We start from the raw sequence: 12,588 nt of genomic DNA on the forward strand, positions 1-12,588 counted from the left end.
CAGTGCTGAGCTGCTCTGAATCTCACTGGCTGCCTGGAAAGCTGAATTAACTCTTTGATATATTGGAAGGTTTGAAAGCTTGAAGGAAATTTAAATTATAGCCTTTCATTTCCTTTCTAAATGTATTTTCCTTCTGTAATTCTAAAAGTGGTTTTGCCTTGCACAAATTTATTACTTATGGAGTAGAATTTGAGTTCATTGTTCCCCTGTTACTGATTGTGATTTTATGTATTTGTTTGAGTGAATTTCCATCAAATTTCTCACTTGCTGTGGGACTAACAGTTGCTATTGGAGACTATGCCCTTATGTCCTGTGGAAAATCACAGATATTAATGTTTCAAAACGACATCAAAAGGAGTGTGGGCAGCAGATCAAAAGAGGTGATTCTTCTCCTCTACTCTGCTCTCCTGAGACCCACCTGGAACACTGCACACAGTTCTGGTGTCCTCAATGTAAGAAGGACATGGAACTGTTGGAGCAAGTCCAGAGGAGGCCACCAAGTTGCTAAGAGCACTGGAGCATCTCCCTGTGAGGACAGGCTGAGGGAGTTAGGCCTGTTCAGCCTGGAGAAGATCAGACTGTGTGGAGACCTCAGAGCAACTTCTCAATATCTGAAGGGCCTTCAAGGAGCTGGAGAGGGACTCTGTGTTAGGAACTGCAGTGATAGGACAAGGGGTAATGGGTTCAAACTGAAGGAGGGGAAGTCTAGGTTGGATGTGAGAAAAAGGTTTGTTCCTGTGAGGGTGGTGAGACACTGGCACAGGTTGCCCAGGGACGTGGTGGCTGCCCCAACCCTGGTGGTGTTCAGTCCAGGCTGGATGAGCCTTGAGCAACCTGATCTAGTGAGGAGGTGTCTCTGCCCAGGGCAGGGGTTGGGACTAGATCATCTGTAAGGTCCATTCCAACTGCTGACTATTAATCGACCTTTCTTCAGTTAAAAAACCCCATAATGATTTAATGTAACTAACAATATCTTCTCTAGTACATCACAGGATTAAAACTTCAGAGGATGTTAAAGCTGAAGCTTAAAATATGTTGATCCAAAGCTGATATAGTAACTCATGAAAGGACAAGCATAGAATTAACTGTAACAGGCAAGATTAGTTTCCTACAGCCTAATCTTTGGTCTAACATCTTGACATTAACGTCACTGAAAGTAAAATGAGCAATCCCTCATGCAGTAATTGTTTAGGAAGCATCTTGAGAATTGTCTCTACATTCCTGTTAGTGTAACTCACACAAAAATGGTGAAATTTCTGCAATAGATTTCAAAGTCAGGGGATATATGAAATACTCATGTCAGGTGTCTGTCTACCCCTCCTCTAACTGACAGACAGTCCAGGCTGACAAACTGAGGTGCAGATGTCACCTGCTGAGGAGTGACACATACATTTGAGAGGGCAACTATGGGGTAGAGGCAACATCTGTAAATGTTCAGCTGTAGCTGAACTCCAGTCCTTAGCATCAGTGATCTCTCCTGCAGCTCCATCTCTTTACATTCCAACCTCTTGTCATGCAATATGCAGGAGAGTTTCATTTCTTTGGGGAATTTGTGCTGTTACATATAAATTAATTCTCTTTTGCAGGTGAATAGGGTATATGTCATTTTTGATGTACCTACTACTGTGTCGATGATCAAGTTATGGAATTATGCCAAAACTCCTCAGAGAGGTGTGAAAGAGTTTGGTGTAAGTAGTTTTTCTATGCATTTTGTATGTTCTGGTGAGTCAGCTTGCTGATTTCTGTACCCATTGTCAATTTACTCAAGTGTGAGGCCATAGAATCCCAAAGAATGAGGTTCATCTCATTTAACTCTGCATTTGGTATTGAAATGACTAATCTGTGCCAGTCATCTGCCCTCCCTTTTTTTTGTCCAGGGAAGGAACACTTCAACTGATTTTTTTCTTAGATAATTGTTTTAAGATAGGATAATGCTTTCCTTTTTATCACTGACTATGGAGTAGGCCTGGAAGACTAGTTGAAACTACAAACACAAGTTTTAGACAGCCAAAGTGAGGTGAGATTCATTAATTCCTTGATTTAAGAGTGATTCACTCCAGTGAATAGAACAGCAATTATGTAAAACATGAAATACATTTTTAATTACCTCCTTGAAAGCTGCATTAGAAACAGCAGTGAGAAGATAAAAACTTAGGGGGTGGAATCAAACCCCAGCAGCGAATAGAGACAAGTGGAAGTTTTAAGGAACAAAAGCTAAATGAATAACCAGATCTGTGAGATTTCTGGTTAATTGCTTGAGAGAACTGCTGAAAACAATTTCTAGATAGTTTTTCTTGGTTATTTCTTAGCTTCTGGTGGATGACTTGCTGGTCTACAATGGGATTCTGGATATGGTGAGCCACGTGGTGACAGGAATCCTACCAACCTGCGAGCCAGTGGTCCCTTATCACACCATCCTTTTCACAGATGATGAGAGGATTTGCCATCAGGAGAAGAGAACTGTTATTAGGTATGTGAGTGGATCTTGAGTGGAAGAAAGGATCTTGGTTTTAAAAAGTTTTTTTGTATATGGCTAATGAGGAGAGGCTGAGGGAGCTGGGAGTGTTCAGCTTGGAGAGGAGGAGGCTCAGGGGAGACCTTCTCACCCTCTGCAACTCCCTGACAGGAGGTTGGAGTCAGGTGGGGGTTGGTCTCTTCTCCCAGGCAACCAGCAGCAGGACAAGAGGGCACAGACTCAAGCTCTGCCAGGGGAGGGTTAGGTTGGATGTTAGGAAGAGGTTTTTAATGGAGAGAGTGCTCAGGCACTGGAATGTGCTGCCTAGGGAGGTGATGGATTCACCATCCCTGGAGGTTTTCAAGGTGAGACTGGATGTGGCACTTAGTGCCATGGTCTAGTAACTACAGTAGGGTTGGACTTGATGATCTTGGAGGTCTTTTCTAACCCTGCTGATTCTATGATTGTCAGCAGTATGTGTATTGCTATAGAAAATTCCCTTTCAAAGCATACTCAACATCACTTAATGGGAAATAAGTAGGTTTGTAGATCCTAGAACCAAATTACAGGCATTATTTGTAAGCATCTTTTAGCACTCACTGGGTTTCCTGATTTATATTTACATATGTTTTCATGAAAGCAAATAAATACAAAAGGGAAAGTTCAGGCTTCCTTAGAGAAGGAATAATAAATCCCAATGATATCGCATAGAGGGGAAAATGACAATTAATGAAAAAGAACTAAGTGTCAAAATTAAAGGAAAGAAATCCTCTGAATTGACACAGATGCTAATTAAGCAACAATCAGCATTCTACTATTCTCTAAACATGCTAAAATAATGAACTTTTAAAATGGGAAATGAGTTGCATTGGGAGGAATGACCCTTTGAAACCACTAAGTTGGCAATCTCACAGGAAATGTGGTGAAATGCAGTGAAAAATGCACTTACATTGAGAAGGGCAGGATTGATAGAGCCTAATAAACAATCCCTGGCAAGGAAAATACATAGTGAAAGAATAATTTCTTTTAAATGGGATTGAAAAGTGCAAAATAAAAGCTTATAGAAATAAACACTTTCTTACACATTGGGCAGCTAGCAAGTAGACTATCTTGCACATGCATTGCTTGGGGGGAAAAAAAAGGCAAGTTTTGCATGGAAAAATGGCATGTGATCCATTCAGGAGAGTATTCAAATATTTAGAGATGAGCAGAAGGAACATGAGCTGTCCTGTTTAGGAACAGAAGTTCACATTTGCCTACAGGGTTTGTTTTCCTGTGTTTCTCTACAGCATTGGCTCTTAGCCACTGGTACTGTCAGACATGGAAATAAATTATTACTGTTTGGATGTTTTGTGTTAGACTCGTCTTTCTGTACCAGTGGTTGTGTTGTCAGGGTAAAATTTGGAGGTGAACCATTTTGCAAGTGTATAAGTTACCGAAATGAAAATGTCTTGAGGAAGTAAAAGTCCTGAGAAATTTTCCAGTGGGATATAAAAAGGAGGAGGACAACAAATGAACCTTTACTTTCTTTAGCTTCAGATCTTTCTGTGAGTAGAGTTATTTTATTGGAAGCAGAGAAGCACCAGTTGTAATCACAGATCCTTTGCACATGTGTATAAGATATATCTTTTGATGTGCTTTTAAGACGAGTTTACTTTTGGGGTCACAAAAACTACATAGTCTGTTTTCCAGCTGAGAACATGCTGAGCCTCTTGTCTTCTAGACTTCTGTGCAGGAGCTTTCTCGGTCTTAGCCTGGTTTGCAATCAGTTTTTCCCTTTTTTCACTTCCCACCCTACTAAAATATAGGGTACCTCAGCACTAAGAGACATGCTGGATAATATCTCTCCATTTTAAAAATGCTCTGGAGCTTTTATATATTGTTAGTTCTAATTTTGGCCTATTCTCTTTCACATGTCACTGCTCAGTATTTTATGACCCCTGAACTTGAGTCTGTTATTATCATCAATAGCCTGAGTTCTGATTTACTTCAGTATTGGCTCTCCTGCTTCACTCTGACAGTCTGAGAGACACTGCATTTCTCTCCCAAAATAGAAACCCATTTTGTGCAGGATCTGTAGAGAAAAGAAAGATACACTCCTTTTGTTCCAAGGCCACAAATGTTTTGTTTCCTCTGTGTGAAAGGATGTTATTAGTGATGTTTTCATTACCTTTCAAAGCAGCTCACATTTTTCCCTGTAATTTGTTTAGTTTAATTTAACTTTGAAGTTATTTCTTCTTTCCCAGAAAGAAATGGTTAAAATTTTGTAGCAGCCTGAAAACAAAACTTGTCACAGCAAAAGAATTTGGTCTAGTTCAGAAAACTTTCACATAATGCTATTTCAGTATTACAAAGCAGTGTGAAGTTCCATACAGGGATTTTTATACCCTCTTTGTACAGCTCTGATTTAGCATCTCACTTTGGTTAATGTGGTTCAAGCTGTGTAGGCAGCCTTGAAAATTGTAGAGTGAATATGATATTTATATTTGAATGTGTGCCTGAATGAATGCCACTAATTAAAACTGGCACAAAATCCTTCAGGTGGATGCAGACAGAATGCTGTTCTGTTCTGGATAGTCTCATGTGATGTGGCTGTGCTGTGTTGCTTTGTTTAGCCTCCAGGACCTAAATAACTTCTTGGGTAACCTTTTTCCATGACTCTCCTAACTTTTCACAATGCTGATTATTTTGGCCATTGTACTGATTTTAATCTTTCCAGCAATCATATGGGAGACCAGGATGTACGAATGATGAATGAAAATAAGATTGTCACAAACAGCAAAAAGAAGCAAGTTGTGGCTGATCCAGGTGAGTTCTGTCTTCTACAGTTTTCTTCTGTTCACCTCCTGCAGACACAATGTGGATAATGAACCTAGTTACAGACCTAAACTGGGACAAGTGAGGAGTCTTATACCTTTTACATGTATTTAACTCTACATTTTCTACCATTGGGTACAAATGGGTACAAATTGAAAGAGGGGAAATTTAGGTTAGATAATAGGAAGAGATGTTTTCCTGTGAGGGTGGTGAGACACTGGCACAGGTTGCCCAGGGAGGCTGTGGCTGCCCCAACCCTGGCAGTGCTCAAAGTCAAGTTGGATGAAGCCTTGAGCAAACTGCTCTGGTGGGAGGTGTCCCTGCCCAGGGCAGGGGGTTGAGGCTAGATGATCTGTAAGGTCCATTCCAGCCCCTAAAAATTCTATGATTCTGCCATAAAAAACAAACTATGAATTTCATAATCTGGTGGATTTATGTTCTATATCTAAACCTGAAAGTAGAGGACATGGATGGAAGACATAGGTGATGTGTAGCTGTGGCCTGTACCAACCCAAAGTCCTCAGGAAAGAAACTGACTGAAGATAAATTGAAAACTGATGTTAATTGTGCAGGTTCAGAGATACCCTTTGCAATAATAGGCTCATGGCATCCCCCCTGGCCTTTTAAGCAGTTTTAGAGGTGGTGCAGATGTGTCTAAGAATGAGCTGCTTGTCGCTCCTTGAGCAAATCCAAAATCACAGTAAGTGTAACAAGGGGGAAAACATGTTGACTTTATTCCTCCCACTGTCTTTCTAGTTGGTCTTTTCTCTTACAAAGTGATAATTAAAAAGACAACCTCTTTTTTTTTCCCAAGGAGAAAGAGTAGATTGTATTTATAGTCTGAAGAGTCCCAGTCATTCATTGTAAATTACTCAGAATAGCTCCCTAAATACATTACAAATTCTCAGCCAAGCTGGTATATTCATGATTGGTTTTCTCTCCTGAGCATGACACTTTCTCCAATTAGTTCTCCAGAAAGTGTTACAGAAATTATTTGATGGCTTTTAATAACAGTTCTGTAGGAGAAGGATTTGAAATGCCATTGCCTGTACAAAGACAGCTTGAAAGTTATTAGTATATTAGCACTAGCTGCAGCAAAAGTATTTTGGACATCTCTGTGCTCATTGTAATGACATCCTGGGCTCTAGATCAGACATGACCAGCAAAGAAGAGCTGTCATTGCCATGGCCATCACATCTGTTGTCCAAGCATCAAGGACACAAAATGCCTCTCAAGTCACCAGCTGAGGGTTGCCTATTGCCCTCTGCCCCATATCTCCCCTGTAGTACTGACTGTTATCAGCCACAGTGGGTGTTGATAACAGATTTGTAGAATGATTTGGGTTGGAGGAAACCTCAGAGGATTCCCCTCCTGAGGGAGGGTCCAGCCTCCTCCTCAGGATGGTTGAATTCAGACCAGAGTCCACAGGAAAGTGATCTCACAGGTCTATGAAAACACTCACAGCCCTCACTGACAATGTAAGAGGCATTACTGAGAAAACCAGCTTAGCTTTCATTCTGGGATGGAAAGAAATCAGCATTTTTCTTCTCATTTTACTCTGTGGCTTCACTGTTAGTGTTCAGTCCTAAAACAGCAGTTCCTTTTCCCTAACAGCTTTGCGTCCAAAAACCTGCATGTGTGAGAAAGGACTGCAGAGGAGGAAAAGATAACAAGGAAAGTCCTGAATGCATCCAGCCCTAAATAACTGCAATCTACAGGAAAAGCATCATCCAAATGGAAGATTTTCCATGTCTGATGCTGCTGCTAAACCACCTCCTGGTTTGTGAGAGGAAGTTTTATTTGCTACAGGAGCTTTTTGTCATAATGAAATTAAAAGCATGAATTCAGTTTTCTGGGATTTTTTTGTCATTATCTGTCTGATTTTTCTCCCGCTCATCTCTTAATTGCAAATCCAGGGAGGAAGGAGCACAAAGGAGAGAGTGAGAACCTTATTGCTAACTGGCAGCTGTTCCTGCATGAGTACTGATGGAGGAACAGGATGGTTATAACAGGTTTTTCAGATGATTTCTCAAGCTTTTATTCCTAGCTGGATGATCACAAAGATCCTCACTAGAAGGAAGTGTTGCTTTTTTTTTTTTCTGACGTTTGTAAATAGTTCTCTGGAAAATGCACTTAGAGGAAATATTCTTGACCTGTCTGTCTCTGGGTGGCCACTGTATGCTTTGATGCCATAACAGGATGGTTATAACAGGTTTTTCAGATGATTTCTCAAGCTTTTATTCCTAGCTGGATGATCACAAAGATCCTCACTAGAAGGAAGTGTTGCTTTTTTTTTTTTCTGACGTTTGTAAATAGTTCTCTGGAAAATGCACTTAGAGGAAATATTCTTGACCTGTCTGTCTCTGGGTGGCCACTGTATGCTTTGATGCCATTGCTCTCTGTAGGAGCTGGCACTGTTCCTGACATCTGCAGAGGTCCCACTGGGCTTGCAGAAGTGTGCTGGATGCTTTTAGGAAATGGAGATCAGGGAGTGGGTTTATCAAGGTTTAATAGGTATGTTTGAGCTGTCACTTCTCTTATGTTTTGCAGTGAAATAATTATTTCTTTCATTATTTCACTACCATGGAAAAAGCAAATGAGGTGTTTTGCCTGAAGTGCCATTGTCAGACACTCTACAGGTTGTTCAGAGTCCTCCTGCTGCAGAGCAATGTTCTTCTCTCCTGTTTGCCCTGACTTTGGTTATATGAACAAGAAGGCCATACTTGTGTGCTGCTCCAACCAGATCTGTTGCCAGCAACATACCCTCACCTCTGAGAAATGGTAAATGCATTTTAACTGGCGGAAGGTAAGGAGAGAAGTGGATTTTTAAACACAGAATACTCTGCATATGTATTCATTTACACAGAAACTCTAACCAAACATGCTGCAGGATTTGCTATGCAAATGTACTTCTCACTGAAACTTGGCAATGGTGACAACCTGTAAATCTCTTCCATAGAAGATCCTTCCTTTCTCATTTTGGAACTTGCTCATTCCAACTCAAGCCACTTTATAATTCCATGACTTTTTCCAGAGAGAACTGAACACTGAAGTCAGTATGTGCTTTTAGACATAAACCAGAGATACTGTTGCAGCTCTTGATATAGAATCAAATTGTGCTGCTTCCCTTTCTGTCCTGAGTCAGGAGTGTAATATCTTGTATATTTGCTTATTCAAAGCAAACTTTTTCACTGCTGGTGGCTAAGATGAAAAGACAAAAGATAACTATGCATTTCCCAGATTCTGTGTGTCAATGGAGCAACAAAATGTATTTTGTACTAAATACAAACCACTTTACTTATAAGTGTGAATAGTGTGTGTGAGTGTACTGTACTTTGTTTAAGGACTCTTCCCAAACTGCACTGACAGAGGAATCCTCTGTTGTTCTGAGAACTCTCTCCCTTGGGGCATTTCCCAGTGCAGCTCTTCCAAGAATGAAGATCTAGTTTTTGCTCCAGACCAGGTAACAGGCAACTCCCAAACTAAAAAGAGGAGCTAAGAGGAGAGTTATTGACAGGGCTCAGAGCAGGTATAAATGTCTGTGTTTGGAAGAGGAGAGGCTGTAGCAAGGTTTTCAAGAGTTAAGGCACAACTACAGATCTGTCATGGAGCCAATGAACAGATTGTTTATTCTTCTAAGAAAACTGCATTGAATGTGTGGAGAAGTGGAAGCTGCTGTGTTTCCTGGCACAGAATAGCACCTTCTTGTTGATCAGAAGAGGGGGAGAGGACTTCCTATGCTCATCTGTCTTCTCTGTGTCTGGTTGGAACATCTCAAGTCCTGCATGATGGACTAATGATTTTTCAACCCTAATCCTTTAAGGTAACTCCAGGTATTTTAAATTACTGAAAAATACTTGGTCAAGCTCAGATGGGTCACAGTTCTCTCTGTTTTCCTGCCACCAACTCTTCCTCACTGGTCAGTTGGTAACTGCAGCCAATTTTCACACCTTTTGCCCCTGGAAATCTCTGTCCAGTGCAACTGGTCTGGCAGAGTGTAACATCTTCAACCTGTTGCCATCCTCTCCTAGCAACCCTTGTACCCATTCAAGAGATTCCCCACAACTGCCACACGGTGGAGAGACCATGAAAGTCTTGGAAATACGTTTTGCAAAAGTTAAGTTGTGGAATTTCCCCCCTGCAGTGTCTGTGTCTGAAGGAAGGGCTTGCCATCCCACTGTCTGCTCTGGGATGACAGACTCCACAAGGCACAGCCTAATGTAGTCCTTGATTCCAGTCAGTTATGTATGGAAAGTAGCATAATGTTTAGAAAATACTTCATTCATCTCTGTGGGGTAGGAGATGTCAGTGTTTGCCCTCTTAATTGGAGCTGAGGTGTAATGACCCGTTATATAACCAAAGATAATTAAGTGTCCTAGTCAGTCCTATACACTCCAACAAAGACACTTGACTCATTTCCTCAGTGAATCAGGGTTTTTTTAAAAAAGGTTTATTCTATTTTTCACCTTTTTTAACCAACTGCTCACAAGTACATTCATGTCAGACTAGCATTTACAGGAGGGACAAGAGGAAGAGTAAACATGCAATCAAGAAAATCCCCATGGAGCACTTCAGTCAATGTCAGGCACAGTTTCAGCAGGTGTAATTCAGTGAGAATGTGCCCAGTAACATCATTTGACATTGTCAAAAGCACAGCAAAGGAAAAGGAAGGATTAATATGAATTCTGGCTGAAGCCTTTGATACAAATTATTAAACTTTCACCCAATTCCAATTTCTGGGCTGCTCAAAAACCTTTATGCCACAGTTGCTCACCTTTACCTGTTGTGATTTGATTTAGAGGGTTTGGATCAAGATAACAGAAATGAGTTTGTTTGTCCTACAGTGACACTGAGAAGGGCAGAGGATAAAGAAATAATCTGTGAGGAAGTACATGTCAGGCTGCCTATTTTTTGATCTATAAAATGATACTTTTATCAGTCTTCACAGTGTAATCTGAGACCTGGGAAGGCCTTGCAACTTCTCCATTCCTGCCTTTTTGTGCTTTAATCCAGTAGCATTTGAACAGCAAGGGAGAAGCACCTGTCAGTGGGCAAGGGAAGCAAGCAGTGCTGCAGTGTAAAAGGCAGCACAGAAGACATGGAAGCCTGTGTATTTCTGAGTCAGAGACTCATCCATGAACCTGTAAGAGCTGCATGAGGAGCTGCACAGAGCAGCTAAATTAATCTGAGTCCTTCTCATGGCTTAGACTGGCCTGGGATGTTAACTGCACTACAGCATCCTGCTTAGGTGATGTTTTCTGTAAGATTTACTGGTCCTGCTGGACTTCTATCATGTTCCTGCTGTGTAGGTCATTCCCCATCATGATGTCCAGCCCTGCCATTTCAGGGATGTGTGCCAGGCTGGTCACACCTGCAGGAGCCTGACAGTGCCTGTGAGGAACTGGGTGTTGTGAGACTGGACAAAGATCTTGTACACCAGGTAGGACACTGGAACAGCCAGAGGTAGGACTTGCTGCCAGTGAGGATGTGAGAGGGAGAGCAGTGGGTGAGGGAGTTTGACTGTTGAGTCTTTAAACTTACTTAAGTTTCCAGAAAAAGCTCACTTCCCAGCACAGGGCAGGGAAGAGCAAACATGAAGGGCTGTATTGACATCTGAGTTCTGCCACATGCAGGGGACAAAGTCTGCTTTCCCTTTGATTGATCTGTAAGACAAGCATTTCCCATTCCCTCCTGCTCTCTGCTTCAGCAGTCCTCACTGTGGGATGCACCTCTACACTAGCCTGGGGAGCACAGTGAGTGATTAGAGTCCAAACCAGCAGGTTGTGCAGGGATGCCTTAGGCTGGTCTGCAACTTCTGGGGCTGCTGAGCTCTAACAGGAGCTGCTCTTTTAATAAAAGTCACTGAAGTAGCCAAATCTCTTCCAATATTATTCAAAAACATAAACTCCAGCACACACTACCTAGTAATGGCTTCACCAGTACTACACATACTGTAACTGTGCACACTGCAGCACTTGAGACACCTTACTGTATTCCCATTTCATCATGTCTATCTTTTAGCTGCACCATCATGCTTAGAACATCACTCCTTTTGCCCTCCAAAACAGTCCAGTTCAGAATTACTGTTCTTTACCTTGCAGGTGTGACCAACCTGTTTTGCTCGTCAGACATATGTGCTCAGATGTGTCCCAGCATTAGTTTTGTTTTGTGGATGTCATGTGCAGGGTCAGGAGTTGGACTAGATGATCCTCAAGGTTCCCTTCCAACTCTGATTATTCTGTGATCTCATTTCCCATATACAGGCCACTTGCTGTCTGGCCTGGGGTGCCACCAGCCCCTGTGGTCACAGCATGGTGGATCCTGTTGGCATGGGGCCCCTCATTTCCAGGGGTGTCAGTGCTGTGTGTCTGCCTCCTGGATCACTGTCTGTTCCAAAATGCTGCAGAGATAACTGTTCATTTTGGAGGTGTGCATTGACATGTCTCCTCTAAAGAGCAGAGAGGAGCATTAGCACACTGGGAGGATGTTTGCTTCCATTCGTGTGCTGAGTTCCTGCTGTTCAGAGCACAAGGAAAGGCTTCCTGGCTCAGTGGCCTTTTTGCCCATTTCTGTGACTATTTGCTTGTTTGCTGAGAAATGACTTACAGCCCATGTGAGACACAAACATCCCTTTATCACACAGCTTGTATCACCCTAATGGAATTCTGTCAGCTGAGGATAAAATGTGGACTAAGAAAGCAATTACAGAGTGAATCTCGTAGCTGCAGGAAGAGCTGAGAGATGGGGACGGAGTGCCCAGCTGGAGTAATTTCTTGTCCAACTGGCCTCTAAATCTTGTGGGGAAGAGATCAATTTTCCACCCTTGTCTAATAGCATCAGTTCCCTTCACCCTGGCTCAGGACCCTGTGAAGTTCTGCAGTGTTGAGACCTGGGCATAAAAGGTAACATTTGCAATTGGTGACTTTTCTTACTGACCTAGAAATTGCTGGAAAAGGAAAAAATCAGGCTATAGACCTTCTGTCTGATGGCTCTCTAGTGTTCCCTTTCTGAGCTCCTGGTTGAAGGAGAGGACTGACCATCCCAATGATCAGCAAGGTAGGAGTTTCCCAGCCTGAAATATTGCTTCCAACCCTGCATGGTTCTCTGCTTTGGCTCTAATTAGGAGATGAAAACCTCCACCTCCTGACCTGTGAGCAGCCTTCCCCAGGTAGGCTGGTTATTTCTGGATGGTCTCAATTATGCAGTGACCACAGTGAAATCCTGCTTATGGCTTTCAATTCTCTCAAGGTCTCTTTGGTGTGACTAAAATTAAATTGACTCACAAACTCTTAGTGTTGGTCTCTGTCCTATTGCTC

The 12,588-nt window shown here is 42.0% G+C and overlaps 1 protein-coding gene across 1 annotated transcript in view; it reads left to right on the forward strand.

Moving 5' to 3' along the window:
• Positions 1–6,942, forward strand: part of KIAA0556 (KIAA0556 ortholog) — a 53,285-nt gene extending 46,343 nt beyond the window's left edge. The window contains exons 21-24 of the mRNA XM_009080197.1: positions 1,587–1,688; positions 2,310–2,470; positions 5,175–5,263; positions 6,887–6,942. Coding sequence (XP_009078445.1) covers positions 1,587–1,688; positions 2,310–2,470; positions 5,175–5,263; positions 6,887–6,942 — 408 coding nt within the window. The remainder of the gene's footprint in view (positions 1–1,586; positions 1,689–2,309; positions 2,471–5,174; positions 5,264–6,886) is intronic.
• Positions 6,943–12,588: the final 5,646 nt, after the last annotated feature.

Source organism: Acanthisitta chloris, unplaced genomic scaffold (genome assembly GCF_000695815.1).
Source record: "Acanthisitta chloris isolate BGI_N310 unplaced genomic scaffold, ASM69581v1 scaffold9688, whole genome shotgun sequence".
Lineage (NCBI taxonomy): Eukaryota > Metazoa > Chordata > Aves > Passeriformes > Acanthisittidae > Acanthisitta > Acanthisitta chloris.